Source organism: Triticum dicoccoides, chromosome 6A (genome assembly GCF_002162155.2).
Source record: "Triticum dicoccoides isolate Atlit2015 ecotype Zavitan chromosome 6A, WEW_v2.0, whole genome shotgun sequence".
NCBI classification, from domain to species: domain Eukaryota; kingdom Viridiplantae; phylum Streptophyta; class Magnoliopsida; order Poales; family Poaceae; genus Triticum; species Triticum dicoccoides.
In genome coordinates this window covers 78985342-78998895 of record NC_041390.1, presented here as the reverse complement: position 1 = coordinate 78998895, position 13554 = coordinate 78985342, and the positions used below count along the sequence as shown (strand labels likewise).

At 42.5% G+C, this 13554-nt stretch overlaps 1 protein-coding gene across 2 annotated transcripts; it reads left to right on the top strand.

Annotated features, from left to right (window-relative positions):
- Positions 1-3510: 3510 nt before the first annotated feature.
- Positions 3511-11863, top strand: LOC119315103 (peroxisome biogenesis protein 5-like). Of its 2 annotated transcripts, XM_037589778.1 has the most exons (11): positions 3511-3706; positions 4440-4565; positions 4639-4792; positions 4880-5073; positions 5283-5573; positions 6412-6531; positions 7273-7413; positions 8089-8258; positions 8482-8725; positions 11285-11372; positions 11754-11863. In XM_037589778.1, the coding sequence occupies exons 1-11, from the start codon at positions 3590-3592 to the stop codon at positions 11774-11776; spliced, it is 1668 nt and encodes a 555-aa protein (XP_037445675.1). In that variant the 5' UTR covers positions 3511-3589; the 3' UTR covers positions 11777-11863. The 2 variants fall into 2 exon arrangements, with proteins under 2 accessions (XP_037445675.1, XP_037445676.1); XM_037589779.1 differs by lacking the exons at positions 11285-11372; positions 11754-11863 and adding an exon at positions 8846-9222.
- Positions 11864-13554: the final 1691 nt, after the last annotated feature.

Here is a 13554-nt window from a genome sequence, read left to right as displayed (position 1 = left end):
AGGAGAGCCAGGAATAGAAGCATAGAACGAGCAATCTATAGCAGTACTCTCCTCTCTTTTATTCTTTTGTTGTATATAGGAATGCATACATGGAGAAAAAGCTCTAGAACGGTTTGGAGGTTTGAGCATCTACAACCGTGACACCAAATCTGACCCCTCAACACTCGTGGGCGCGACCGGACGCGTCCGCACGCAGTAATCGGTCACACCTCATACTTTCTCCCCTGCATCTGAGTACCTCATATTTCATCCTTTAGATCCATACAAAGCACGCACAATAAATCCTATGTACTATGCAAATCACACTAGCCTAACTATGCTTCGTCATCGGAGATGCCACAATCTCCGTGTCGGGCGCCGAGTTATGGGCGCGTAGAAGGGCTCCGGTTCCTGCTCCGCCTGGTGGATACGGCGGTTGGCCTTCGCCTTCGCCTCCGACTGAAGGGAATCGAGGATTGCATGTTGCTCCGCAAATAGATCGGGCGTCGCCCGCGTCCTCCTCCTACTCTACGTCATCCTCATCCTCCTCCTCCTTCTTCGGATCCACCGTGTCCGGAGGTAGCCACACAGCGGTTCGGGCTTCGCGTGTTGCCTGGATCTGCTCATGGGGTTGTGGTCGGAGCTTCGGCATTAGATAAGGGTAGCTCCTAACTCGTCAGTGTGTGGCATGGACACTTGATTGTGGTGGCGGAGGGGCAGTGAAATGTGGACGTGGACGGCGATTGGAAAGTAGAAGCGGTAAAAGGGAGGAGAGGAAATGTGGATAGGTAGGGTTTCGGTGCCGGCGTCCGCCTTAAATAGCCGGGCTAGGGGCCTTGCGCGGCGCGCCAGAGCGCTAACAAGCGACATCATTGGTCCGTCAAAGAAGACGAGCTCCGGATCGTCGGGATCTCGAAGTGTTTTCTTGCGGGGCTCATGTTAGTTCGATGTGGCGGACGCGCCTGGGCTTCCCCATATCTGCCCCAGATTTGAGCTGGGTACGAGGGTTGCCGGTCAGCCCAGGCGTTTGTGGCGCCCATCCGGATCGGGTTTTTTTACCGTCCAGTGACCGGGCCGTTCGTCCGATCGTTTGAGGGGGCTTTGAGGCGCCCAACTGTAGATGCTCTTACATGGGAGGAGATGTTTGCCATGCAAGATTTTGTAGCTATGGTGAAGGTATAAAAGACTAAAAATACTATATTGACAAGCCATGTTTCATGTTGAAAGTGAGAACGGCTTTAGAGCATCTCCAAATCGGACTCCCAGATCGTTCGCAAATGTCTGAACTGAGCTTTCCATACGCACTTTGCCATCCAACATCGTCACGCGTCTACCCGCGAACCGGTCCATCTGTTCGAAATCCCGCAAACCAGAAGCAAATAAGGAAGGCTTTGCGGGAGTCTGGACATCGGCTTGGCCAATCAAAAGCCACCCCGTACCTCTCTCTCCTCTTTGTCCGGAAGATGATTAGTTTGCGTTTGGCCAAATGCTGCTGCCGGTTGTGAGCATGTTTAACGGAAGTCATTAAGCACACGGTCACCAGCACTAACTTTGGCGGTAGGTGCTAAACTATTTGAAGCTTCAAATGCTTCAAGGTGGTTGCTAGCCAAATATTACTAGCTTTGGCGGAAGGTTGCTAAAACTTTTTGTGCTTCAATGGCAGATGGTTTAGTGCTTTGGTTGAAGGTTGCCAAGTGCTTTGGCAGAAGGTTGCTAGCCACGGTGGAAAGTTGCTAAACTATTTTCTTTTTCCTATTAAGTTAATAGAAACGGACATTTGAGATATAAGTTGGATAACTGACTCCTATCCCCATGTTCTGAAACCATCCGGATCGGTCTACGGACAAATATCATGTCCGTTTTAGGGGTCCGCCGTAGATATTTTAACATAGTAGAAAAGAGTGAATTTTATTTTTACCTCTAGTTTCATGTTTGTGATAGAAATTAACCCATTTAACAGTTTTTCCCACATTTTAACGCAAATTAAGCAAATTTGTGGCACAAATCACCCCATTCATTTTCCCATTTTAGTGATGATTGTACATTGCCACATAGGCTGTGAATTTTCCCTTATTTTCCCCTGATCTGCTCTTGCGGTCATGATCTCCTCCTTCTCCATAGTGCCGGCGCCATTGACTTGTACAGTGAGGTCGTCCTTCTCCACCATGGCCCACTGCTCCGTCGACAACCTCTTGCACATCCGGTTCGAGCCCTTCTGCGCTGACCTCTAACGTCGATAGTTCAACCTCACATGGCGCATTTTGTACAAAGAAAATCCTAAGCACTTCGCTGATAAGTGCACTCGAGGGAATTCCAGTGCTTTCACACTGCAATGCGAAAGAAAAATAGGAAGACCCTCTTTTCTGGACTAAAAATAGGAAGTCTTCAACCAACTTGAAATTTGATTTTTTGTAAAGAGAAGAAAAACATTTCCTGTCTTCATGAATGAAAAAAAGAAAGAACCTTTGGACTAGAATAGGAAAGACTTCAAGTCTTCAACCAACCTGAAATTTGGAATTTTTTAAAAGGAAAAAAACATTGTTCCCTGCGTTTTCTCATGTGTGAACAAAAAAAAAGTTCCAACCATCCATACGCTCACAGAAAATAATTCTCTCACGTGTCCTGGCCTTATCGGGTCCACAAGAGCTTAGAGAATCTTTAGCATTACAGTACCGCGGACGGCGAGAAAGAACAGATCCGATAACACATACGACATAATTTAAACTAGCAGTTCGCGCCAGACATTACATTGTCGGAGTTCGTTCATACTAGCTAAACATAATAAAGACCTAAATCTCCGCACAATCATCATCACCAGACTTCTTGACGTCGAGATGGTACTCCATCGACGAGTTGGAGAGGACGGACGCCAGGGCCAGGTCATACTCCTCCTTCAATGCCGCTTCGTCTTCGGCGACGGCCGCCTTCTTCGCGTCGACCAACGCGCGCTCCGCCGCCCGGAGTCGCTTGTGCGCAGGCGAGAAGATCCAGTTGAGGCGATCGAAGTTGCTCCGCGCCCGCCCGGCGAAGCTGCGGGACAGCGCGCCACGCTTCCACGGCTGCTCCTTGCGCGACTCCTTCACCGGCGGGCTGAGGGAGGAGCTCCCGGCCTCGTCGTTGTTGCGGCGCTTGCGCGGCGGCGAGCCGCCATGGCCCCCTTGGCCACCCCTCTCGCAACCGGAGCTTGACATCGGGGCGAGCTTTGGTTGCCCGCGTGCACGGTTAATCACGACAGGCGGAATGAGGATTTACCGCCGGAGGTAAAGAAATGCGGCGGAAGGGGAAAGGGGTAAAAGAAGACGTGAACCCTAAACGCCGGTCGCCCCGGTATATATGAGGGAATCGAGGGCGGTTTACGGGCCGCTCTAAATTTTACAGGCTGGGCCGGGCCGGGCTGGGCCAGGCCGGGCGGTTTATTCGGTATCTGGCGGGGCTGGTTTTTTTGCGTGCACTGTAAATCCGCCCTAAAGGGCCCGCCAGGCCACCGGGACGCACGCAACGCGACTCCTCCTCCTCACTCCCCATCTCCTCCCGCTGAACGCCTCTCGCCGCCGGCGATCGGAGCAGCGCCAGCGCGTCCTTCCGGCGCCCGCGGGGGCCTTCTGCGGACATGGGGACGCGCCACCTCATCACCGGCCAGAACAACTGCGCCCCGGACGGGGCGTCCTCCTCCAACCCATTCGGCGCCCTCGCCAACACCCTCCTCGGCCAGTCCAACAAAGCGGAGGTAAACCCTAAGTCCGTCGCCCCGTCGGTCAGGACTCTCGAGCTTAAGGGCTTGCCCTCTGCATCTGCGGTGGCCTGGATCAATAGGCGCCCTTTAGATCTTCTGTGCTCATATGCCGCTTCCGTTACGCGAAGCCAGTGCTGTATCCCGCGCGGTCTAGATGCGCTGAAGAATATGGTTGATTCGTGGGTTGTACTGTCGCATGTCTCCAATTGCTTGGTGTATTGATTTAGACTGACTAGACGGGCCAGAGCTATTATTGGTTCAAGGTTCAGTGTCTGTTCCCTTTTACCTTACTCTGGAACCATGCTCGGAAGTGCTGGGCGAGATACTTGAGTCAGTGCTTTGTAAAGTACAAGCTACCAAGTTCGCTATAGTATCGGTAGGCTTCTCTATTCCTATGCTGTTATCTTGTTTTAAAAAAGAGAGTAAAGGGTTAAAAGAGCTCATCGTGCTAGGATTCTAACATTTAGCACACTCATTTCACCGGTTTAAGTTCAAGTGCTCTGTGAATTAACTTATCTGAGAATCTCTGATTGACCTTATTCTGAACATACCAGTCATTAGGTATATGTGAATAAATATTTTTTTTATCTCCTACCAGTTTCCATGTTCATTTATAAGAATTTGTGTGGATTAAATTGGAAATGTGGGATATTTAACATCAAAATGCATTGAAAAATTGTAGCTGAAGTCCAAGAAAATATTGGTTATAACATTTTCTTTTGTGCAGTCACTAAGGGGACTTCCTGGAGCCTCAGTTAATGTTCCAACTACGTCTGATTATAGCGGAGCTCCACTGTCTACTCTCCCTGGCTCTGAGAATGAGTTCAAGCAAGATCAACGACCATTTGCATGGGTAATGGTGATTCTCCAAAACTTTCTTTTTGTGTCCCGTTTGGCCATTCCTAACTGTTGTTGAACACTTGCAGGGTGCCGACTTCAGTCGTGGGGGTCCTGCTAATGATTGGGTTGAATCTTTTCGCCCTCCGGGGCATTCTGCATTTGGAGGGCCAGAAGCAAACTTTGCAGAGTTTGAGCAAATTTATAACAATGCAGGCCCTACCTTGGGACCGGCCTTGGATGGTAGATTTCTGTGTCTTAGCATTTCTGTCTACTGTGAATGGTTGTCTATTAACCAGACATTGCAATGACTCCTAACTTCTGTTCCAGGTCCACCACAAAGGGTCTTATCTGGTGTTCTGCATTCTTTTATTCTAAGTGGCCGAGCTGGTGTGCCATTTCAAGCTGTCCCAGTACCAGCTCTTGGTTTGTCCGAATCCGACAAGCAATGTATACGTGATCGCAGCTTCATAATGGCACACCATATTTTGGCCGATCAACCTGAAGAATATATACAAGCACAGGTTAACTTTTCTTACATTTGTGACTGGAATAGCCATGGATCATACAAATTTGCTCACAACACTTATTTCTGTCCTTTCTCCATTAGCTTAGCTCAGTAGTTTCCTGTTGACTTGCTTGACATTCTAAGTTCCATGTGCTGCCTATGTTTCGTTGATGAATGTTTACTAGATGAACATTCTTGAATGTAACACTTTTATCCGTATATCAGGTAAATACATTGCTGCATTCTCTTGATATTGACAATAGTGATCGAATGAAAAATCCCCTGCATGGGCCGTACCCAGAGATGGAGGAGTACTGGAATCAATCCCAAAGTGCTTTGAGATCTGGCCCAATGCACAATGCTGCAAATAATTGGATTACTGAGTTTGGCAAGCAAAATAATAACCCTGAGGGTTGGATCACTGAGTTTGGCAAGCAAAATAATAACCCTGAGGGTTGGGCGCACTCTTTTGTGCAGCAATATGGTCCCAATGGATGGGCCTCTGAGTTTGAACAGGTCAGAGCCTTCTAAAAGCATGTTTGACGTTTTCACAACCATCAATTGTGAAGCATGTTTTTTCATTGTTTATACTAATCATATGAGCAGACAACACATCCTAGAACCAAGTTCAGCCATGCTGAAGATACTGTTTAGCTTCTAGGCCAGTATAACTATGTTGCAATTGATACCGTTTTATCTGGATAATCTGATTGCCAAATAAATGATGATATCTGGCTATCTATGTATCCAAATGCAATTCTGGATTTCATTTGTATCTGCACCATGCGCTGTAGTATTCTTGAGTTTGTTCTGTTTCTACTGGAATTTTCTCGTAAACATTAGAAAATTATGTTTTCCATTTTTGTGAGTAAATTGCCATTTTGCCAATATCCAACAGGAAACACAATCCAATAAGAAAGTTTGTTTGAGAAAAGGATATGTGGGTTTGGTATGCCATTACCCAGCTGTAATCTGATAGTTTCACTACCCTACCCATTGATCGAGATATTATGGTAGCTATGAGTAATTGTATGCTGTATTTAGAAATAAAGTTTAAGATATTCTTTATATATGTATGTGTGTTTATTTTAGACAGTCTTATGTAAACATAGAATTCTTACTTTTACTAAATGTAGTTATTCTAGAACATGAGGTGACAAAGGATCACATTCTTTCAATATATCTGTTAAATATTAACTAGTTTTAGTTGGCTTATAAAGTGAAAAAAAAAACAAAGCCTTGTAATTTGTATGGAAATCTGCATACTCATCATAATTTGGTTTCCTTCTGCACTAGCATGTTCATTTGTGCGATACATGGCTTAAATTATGCTATGTACTTTATGCTGTATCAGCATCAGTCTCAGATGGCCATGGGTCAGATGGGAGGAGCGAACATGGTGAATCTCGCAGCTATGCAGCAATCCCGTATGCTTGCGGAAACATTATCAAGTAACAATGACCCAAAATTCCAGGTATTTATAATGGCCTGGTTGTACATGTAACTCTATTTTGCTTGCACATTGTTTTTACCCACAGTGAAAATTTGCTTGAACAACAGCTCATCATAATTTATTTTTCTTCTTCATAAGGAAATATCCTACTCATGTATTGATGTGATTGCATTTGCATCTTGATATGTTAGGCTAAACCTAAATGTTCTAGATTAGGTCCAACATGCCTAAAGTATCTCAATGAATCCTCCAAAAGTCAGACCAAACCTCCTAAATAGGATCTTGCTTTCCAAACTGATAGAGAAGAACCTCTATTGGATATGCAGAAATGAACAAACATATATTGTGAATAAGTTTTGTATTTGGTGTACGACACACTATTGATATATCGTGTTATACCGCACACGTGTCCAATGTTTCTGTTTATGTCAAAAACACTTTTTTTAGTGGCAATTGGGGTGATATGAAATCCTATTTATTTATTATATATGTTCTGCTAGATATTCTACGGATACCGCCTATTACATTTCATGGTTCAAACTCAAATTTTGTAGATATTGGATCATGAGAACTCTTTCTTAAGTCTGTATCTTTCACCAATAATAATATTGTTTATTTACATTAAGTTAATCAACTGTATTTTTTGCAACCTTATATTATACTATAGGATCATCTCTACTAGTGCTTCATCCTTAGAATTTGTCACTTAAGTTTGCAACCTTAAGCACCTGATGACACTTTCTTTTTCCTTTTGTTTCAAAGATGAGCCGTGGTGAACTTATTATAGAAGATAACCAAGTAAAACAAGGTTCAGCATCTCAATCCAGTGACTGGGCTGATGAATTTCAAACACAGGATAATGCTAATGCAAATTCTTGGGCAGATCAGTTTGTGCATGAAGAGGTAATACCAGAGAGCTGGATGCATTTAAATAATTGTATGGTGTGCTAAATGGGGTTTAGTTTTCACCTGAGAGCTGGATGTGTGTAAATTAATGCATGCCATGCTCAAATGGGGTTCTAGTTTTTCCAGGCAATGTAAAAAAGGAACAGTGGTGTAATAATGGTATTATCATTTAGGAACACTAGATGATGCCCCAAATGTTGCTACAGGAATCTTGTTAGAATATGCATAAATAGTTGCTTAAAAAACATCTAAAACTAATGGAAAGCAAATGTTATCTTAAAAAGGTGAAAAAACATGAAGCATATAAAAAGAGAATAAAAAGTGGATTCCAGTTAACAGAACATCATTTCTAACAAAAAATGTGAAGGATGAAATATGTAGGTATGCTGCAATCGCCCAAAACGTATACTGTCAATACAAAATCTAATGAAAAGATAACTTATAACTAACATGCACAAATTGATGATGTGGCAGCCCTGCATGCATAGAATAATGTGAAAAACATGTAATTTATGACTTGCATGCAGGACTTGCTCATGTGGCATGCTTGCATGTGTGGGAAAAATAGGTAGTGGGTTGTAGCTATTTAGGAATAGTACATCGATGTCCCTTCTTTCACACTTACATGTGCTGGACACTGATGATTTTGCCTCACTAATATTTGTTCTACAGCTTTCACAAGGGTCCGATAGTTGGGTTAGTGAGTTCTCTAGTGAACAGAATCAGGGTGAGCTCAAAGAGAAGTGGGTCGATGAGTTCTCCAAATTGAATGTGGATGATTGGGCAGAGGAGTTCAGTGGAGGAGCTTTTGGTGAGAGCTCTGCTGATCCATGGGCAGATGAGTAAGTACAAGTCTCTTGTTTTTCTGTCTTTGCTAATAGTATTAAGGTTGAGCCGACCTCTGTTGCTTCTTTCTTGATATGTTATCTGACCAATCTCTCTGTCAGATTACTGAAAGAACTTAGGGTTTGGTTAATATTCATTGAGAAGTCATTTGTTTTTACCATTGATTGGTTACGTTCTGTTTACAGCTTATCATTAACTATTATTGTACATTGTTTGTAGGTTTCAGAACCAACTGTCAGCTTCCAAAAGTTCTGGCTCTTCTCGAGGGGTTTATGTTTCTTCTGAGATGAACCCATATGTTGGTCACCCTAATCCAATGCAGGAAGAGCAGGAACTCTTTCGGAAGGGCCTCTTAAGTGAAGCTGCTCTTCCTCTGGAGGCTGAAGTTTTAAAGAACCCTGATAATGCTGAAGGTTCGAGGTTGCTTGGAGTAACACATGCCGAAAATGATGATGACCAGCAGGTAATTGTGCCTCTCATTAATTTTAGTGATGTTCTGATGTTCATATGCCGAGTCAGGGATAAAAGTGGAGCGGAAACAGCTGGAATTGAGTGATATCACATTTGTTTTCATATTTTTTAGTGGGAGCAGAAACAAATACAGATACCCGAAGGAGGTATGGAGCGAATACGGTATGGACGTGTACACTATCGCTGGAGGAAAAAGAACCCTTAAACTATGCAGGAGTGGCGCATCGGTGTGAGAAAGGTTTACCGGCATAGAAGGGTGGAAAGTGGCGGTGGAAAATTTGAAATATCCGATAGTCATATTCAAGAAAACCATATATTGCAAGTCAACATTGGCATCCGAACTAAAATGAAAATGGGTATTGGAAATATCTGGATTCTTTTTACAAATACAAATGTTGTATGGGATTTTGAAAAATTTGGATATGGAATTGGATATATCCGTATCCGAAAAAAAAGTTAGCCAATTTAAACAATTCTAGCCCTATATGCTAAGTATTCCCTCCATTTCTTTTTAGTCTGCGTATAAAATTTGTTTGAAGTCAAACTTCGTAAAGTTTGACCAACTATATTAGAAAAATATCAATATTCAGAATATGAAATCAATATTGGTAGATGCATCATGAAATTAATTTTCATACTATAGAACTTTTGTATTGTAAATGTCGATATTTTTAAGATAAATTTGGTCAAACTTTACGTAGTTTGACTTCAGACAAATTTTATACGCAGAGTAAAAAAGAAACGGGGGGCGAGTATCCAACATAAGAGCATCTCCAATAGGTGCCCTAAAATAGTGCAGGATCACTTTTTAATCACGAGGGGAAAACGCTGCTCCAACAGGTGCCATATATGCAAAAGTTTTACTCCAAATATACAACACCCACACCAAGTGTTGCGAATTTTGCAACACCAGGGGGACCACTCGGGACCGCACAATTTGGTGTTGTAAAAAAGCACTCGGAAGGAGGTTTTTGGTGTTGTAAAAAAGCACTTTTAGGTGTTGCAAGTTTTGCTCCAACCATAATTTGGTGCCTTATGGGCACGTATTGGAGATGCTCTAAAGGCCTAAAAAGTTGTTAAATCTTACTTTTTTTGTATGATTCAACTTAGAAACTATTATGCATTATAGTGGTATGTATTGGGTTTCACGCACCAACCAGTTGCTCCAAAAGTCCAAACTGATGGAGAAGGTTGGGCATTCCACATATACTTCAACACCCCCACTCGTGTGCAGTCTCTCTGTCTTGCTGCGTGCCTCAAATGTGGAAGGGAGCGGGCAGCAATTGTAGAAAACAATCACACTAGCCAGGACTCGAACTCGAGACCTCTGTCTCTGATAGCATACCATGCTTCATGCACCAACCAGTTGCTCCAAAAGTCCGAATTGATGGAGAAGGTTGGGCATTCCCCATATACTTCAACAGTGTTTCTCCGTCTACTGGTCTATCATTGATTTATCGTATGGTGCGAGTCGATCGTCTATCATTGATTTATCGTATGGTGTGAGTCGATCATCTTAGGTCACATAATTGTTGACTTATTTCTTTTACCTAATATGGCACTAAATTATAAGATATTTGCATCGGTTCTGAATTGAGAAAACACCTGATCCGTATCCATATTCGAGTAACATCCGCTCCGTATTCGTATTCAGCATTCATCTTTGTTTTTGAAATATGAAAACGGAAGTGGGAAGGGCACTATCCAATCCGTTTCCACCCCTATCGGCATAGGGCATCGACGTCAACGGAGGAGGGCAGTGAGCCCGCGACAGACGATGGTGGTGGAGGCGCTCTGCTTGCCATCGCACCGCAGCAAGGATGGATGGGTGGCAGCGTGTGGGCTCGGGATGATTGGATGGCCCCACGGCAGCGTGCTCGCCTGCTCTGTCCTTTGTCAATTAGGGACAGAGGATTAGGTTAAGGTTGTATTTACATTCCGGTGGCCCACACATTGCATGTGTGCTTGTTCATTGTTGCCTGCTCGATTATTGGGCCACACACAGCCATGGTAATAACGGAAATTTCCGTATTTATGGAAACAGATATTTCATTTTCGTGTCTGCTCTGCCGAAAAATGTTGTACCGTTTTTGTTTCCCTTTCTGCCTAAGAAATTCCGTTGCCCAAGATTTCCAATTCCACATTTTTTTTTCCGTTTTTCTGCGGACCAGACGGAAAGATTCCGCTCCTTTTTCATCCCTATACCAAGTATTATATACTACATGTTTGGCATATGTTGAACGGATTATTGTCACTATGGTAGTCCAGCATGGATGTATTGGATGCATCATATTTGTTCATTACCGAGTTTAGATCATTTTCAAGGAATATTGTTTTATCTTGTCTGAAAGGCCAAAGCAATATGCTAATTCTCGTGACTAATGATGTGAACCATTCTCTAATGTAGTTTACCTCACAAGAATTAGATATTCATATATACAAAATAAATAACGAATGTTAGTTCTAAGGATCTTGGGGTATGCGGGATGGGCTCCATGCTTCTTCTTTGCTAAAAGAGTCTGCTATTATTAATTTATTTCCTTGCTTTCAGGCCATTGCTGCAATGCTGCGTGCCCAGGAGGCCAATCCTACCAACTTGGAAGTTCTTCTTGCTCTTGGTGTCAGTCGTCACACAAACGGTGAGTGTTATTTATGTGAGCATTTCAGTGACCTGCTTAATCTGCTGGAGTTGCTCTTATAAGAAATGAAGTGGTAGAAGGTAGGATTGGAAGGTAACAGGTATCTGCATTGTGCAAGCTAGTTTCAATTGTAAAAACTAAGCCATCTTCCAGGTTTTTCAATTTTCATTTACAGTTAGAAAAACTTCCCAATGCTCCAATCCTCCTCCTCCCCAGTGTGTAATAATGCTGCAATAGTTGTGCTCATAACATGTTCTAATATATTTTGAATTTCTGTTAAAGCAGGAAATTTGTCGAAATAGCCCTACTTCCGGTTGTTATATTTCAATATTTGTGTATACCATCATGAGAGGAACTATTTATCTTATATGATCACTGCAGAGTTGGAACAGGAAAAGCATTAAGATATCTTTCGAGGTGGCTCCAGATTCCAGAATCATCCAAAGTACGGAGGTCTCGCCCCTCCCCACCAAACTGATTCACCATATGGTCCAGATGTAAGTGAGGGATATCTAATTCATAATGATGGTGTATCAAACAAACAATTTTAACTTGTTAAACCCTTTCCATCTCCAGCTTCCAAATGGTATTCTGTATAACTGTCTCAGTTTATTGTACCTTTCTATGAGATATTATTAACTGTAATCATGTGTCTGTACAATCTGTTTTCTGATCTTACTAAAGTTTATTAGTTTAGGATACTAAACAACCTACCTCTCACCATTTTTTTTTGATGCGTACCTCTCACCATGTTGTTAGATTGTTTAATGAAGCTGCTCAGATGTCGCCTGAGGATGCTGATGTCCACATAGTTCTGGGTGTCTTGTACAACTTATCAAGAGAATAAGATAAAGCTATAGCTTCATTCAAGACGGCACTACAGCTGAAACCACAAGACTATTCTCTCTGGAACAAGCTCAGTGCGACCCAAGCAAACAGCATCCAGAATGCTGATGCCGTACTGGCATACCAGCAGGTAATTATTTTTTGGAACGTGCTTGAACTTCAACTTTGGTGAAAGCTTCGTTCTGTTTTTTAAGTATATTTATATGCTTGGTTTAAGAAGTATAGCACTTTGTCTCTATCACAGACTCTGGTTATTCCTTTTTAAGGAATGCTCTGGCAGTTGTATTTGCGGTGCAAACTGCAAAAGCTAGCAGCATGATTCTTGTCTGACAAAAATAGTTTTATAATATAGTGTCTCTATACATGTTGGAACTAATTTTTTTTTGAAATGATCAACTAATACACTGATTGGCGTATGGAAAGTAATGTCGCATATCACAAGCATTGGGATTGGGGCAGCTAAATCCCTCTCTGTGGAATGTGGATAAGTTTCTGTGTGATTGACACCAAGATTGTGTTTCCTGCTGAATGTATGCTACATCCCAAGTGCTTCTTGCATCATAATCAAATTATTTGATGCAGTGTAATCCCATTGATTTGGTGTCCGATCCTACAAATACATGTTTATTTGCATCCTTCACTTATTTTATTAGTATAAATAAACTATAAAGTGGATGACTGATCGAAACCATCTTAGCGCTCATTACAGAAAATACGGGTATACTAAAGAGTTCCCCAGGTCTTTGGCTTATTACTTTAGATGTTGATTGTGGTATACTAAAAAATGCCTGGAAGTAACCCCAAATTGTTGCTTGTTATTTCAGGCTCTAGATTTGAAGCCCAACTACGTCGGTGCATGGGCTAATATGAGAAATAGCTATGCTAAACCAGGTAATTCTTGTGTATCACAATGATCACTCGATCATGTTGTTGACTGTATAATTGCATTTTTCGCAAATACCCTGCGATTGCGAAATAAGAAACCTTATATTGAGTTAACATTACTCCACTGGTCCATTAACATGCTTGTCATCATTACATAAGTGAGTTTATGTTCTTTCACTTTTAGTATTGAAATGGTTGTCTTATTATCATGCTCTCTCAGTATTGTAAAAATTCTGGGCACTTTTTGTACAATGAATGTCACCTAGTGAATAATGTTGATTAAGCGCAGACGGTTATAATGTGAACTACTCATTTACCTAACTTACTATAACGATGAACACTGAAATCTATCTTTACCGAAAAAGGGTTTCCCCCTGCTTTGTATACAAAGCAACCAACCGAGACAACCAACGATAGGTGCTGGGGCGGAAGCAGCACAGTCACGCCCAAA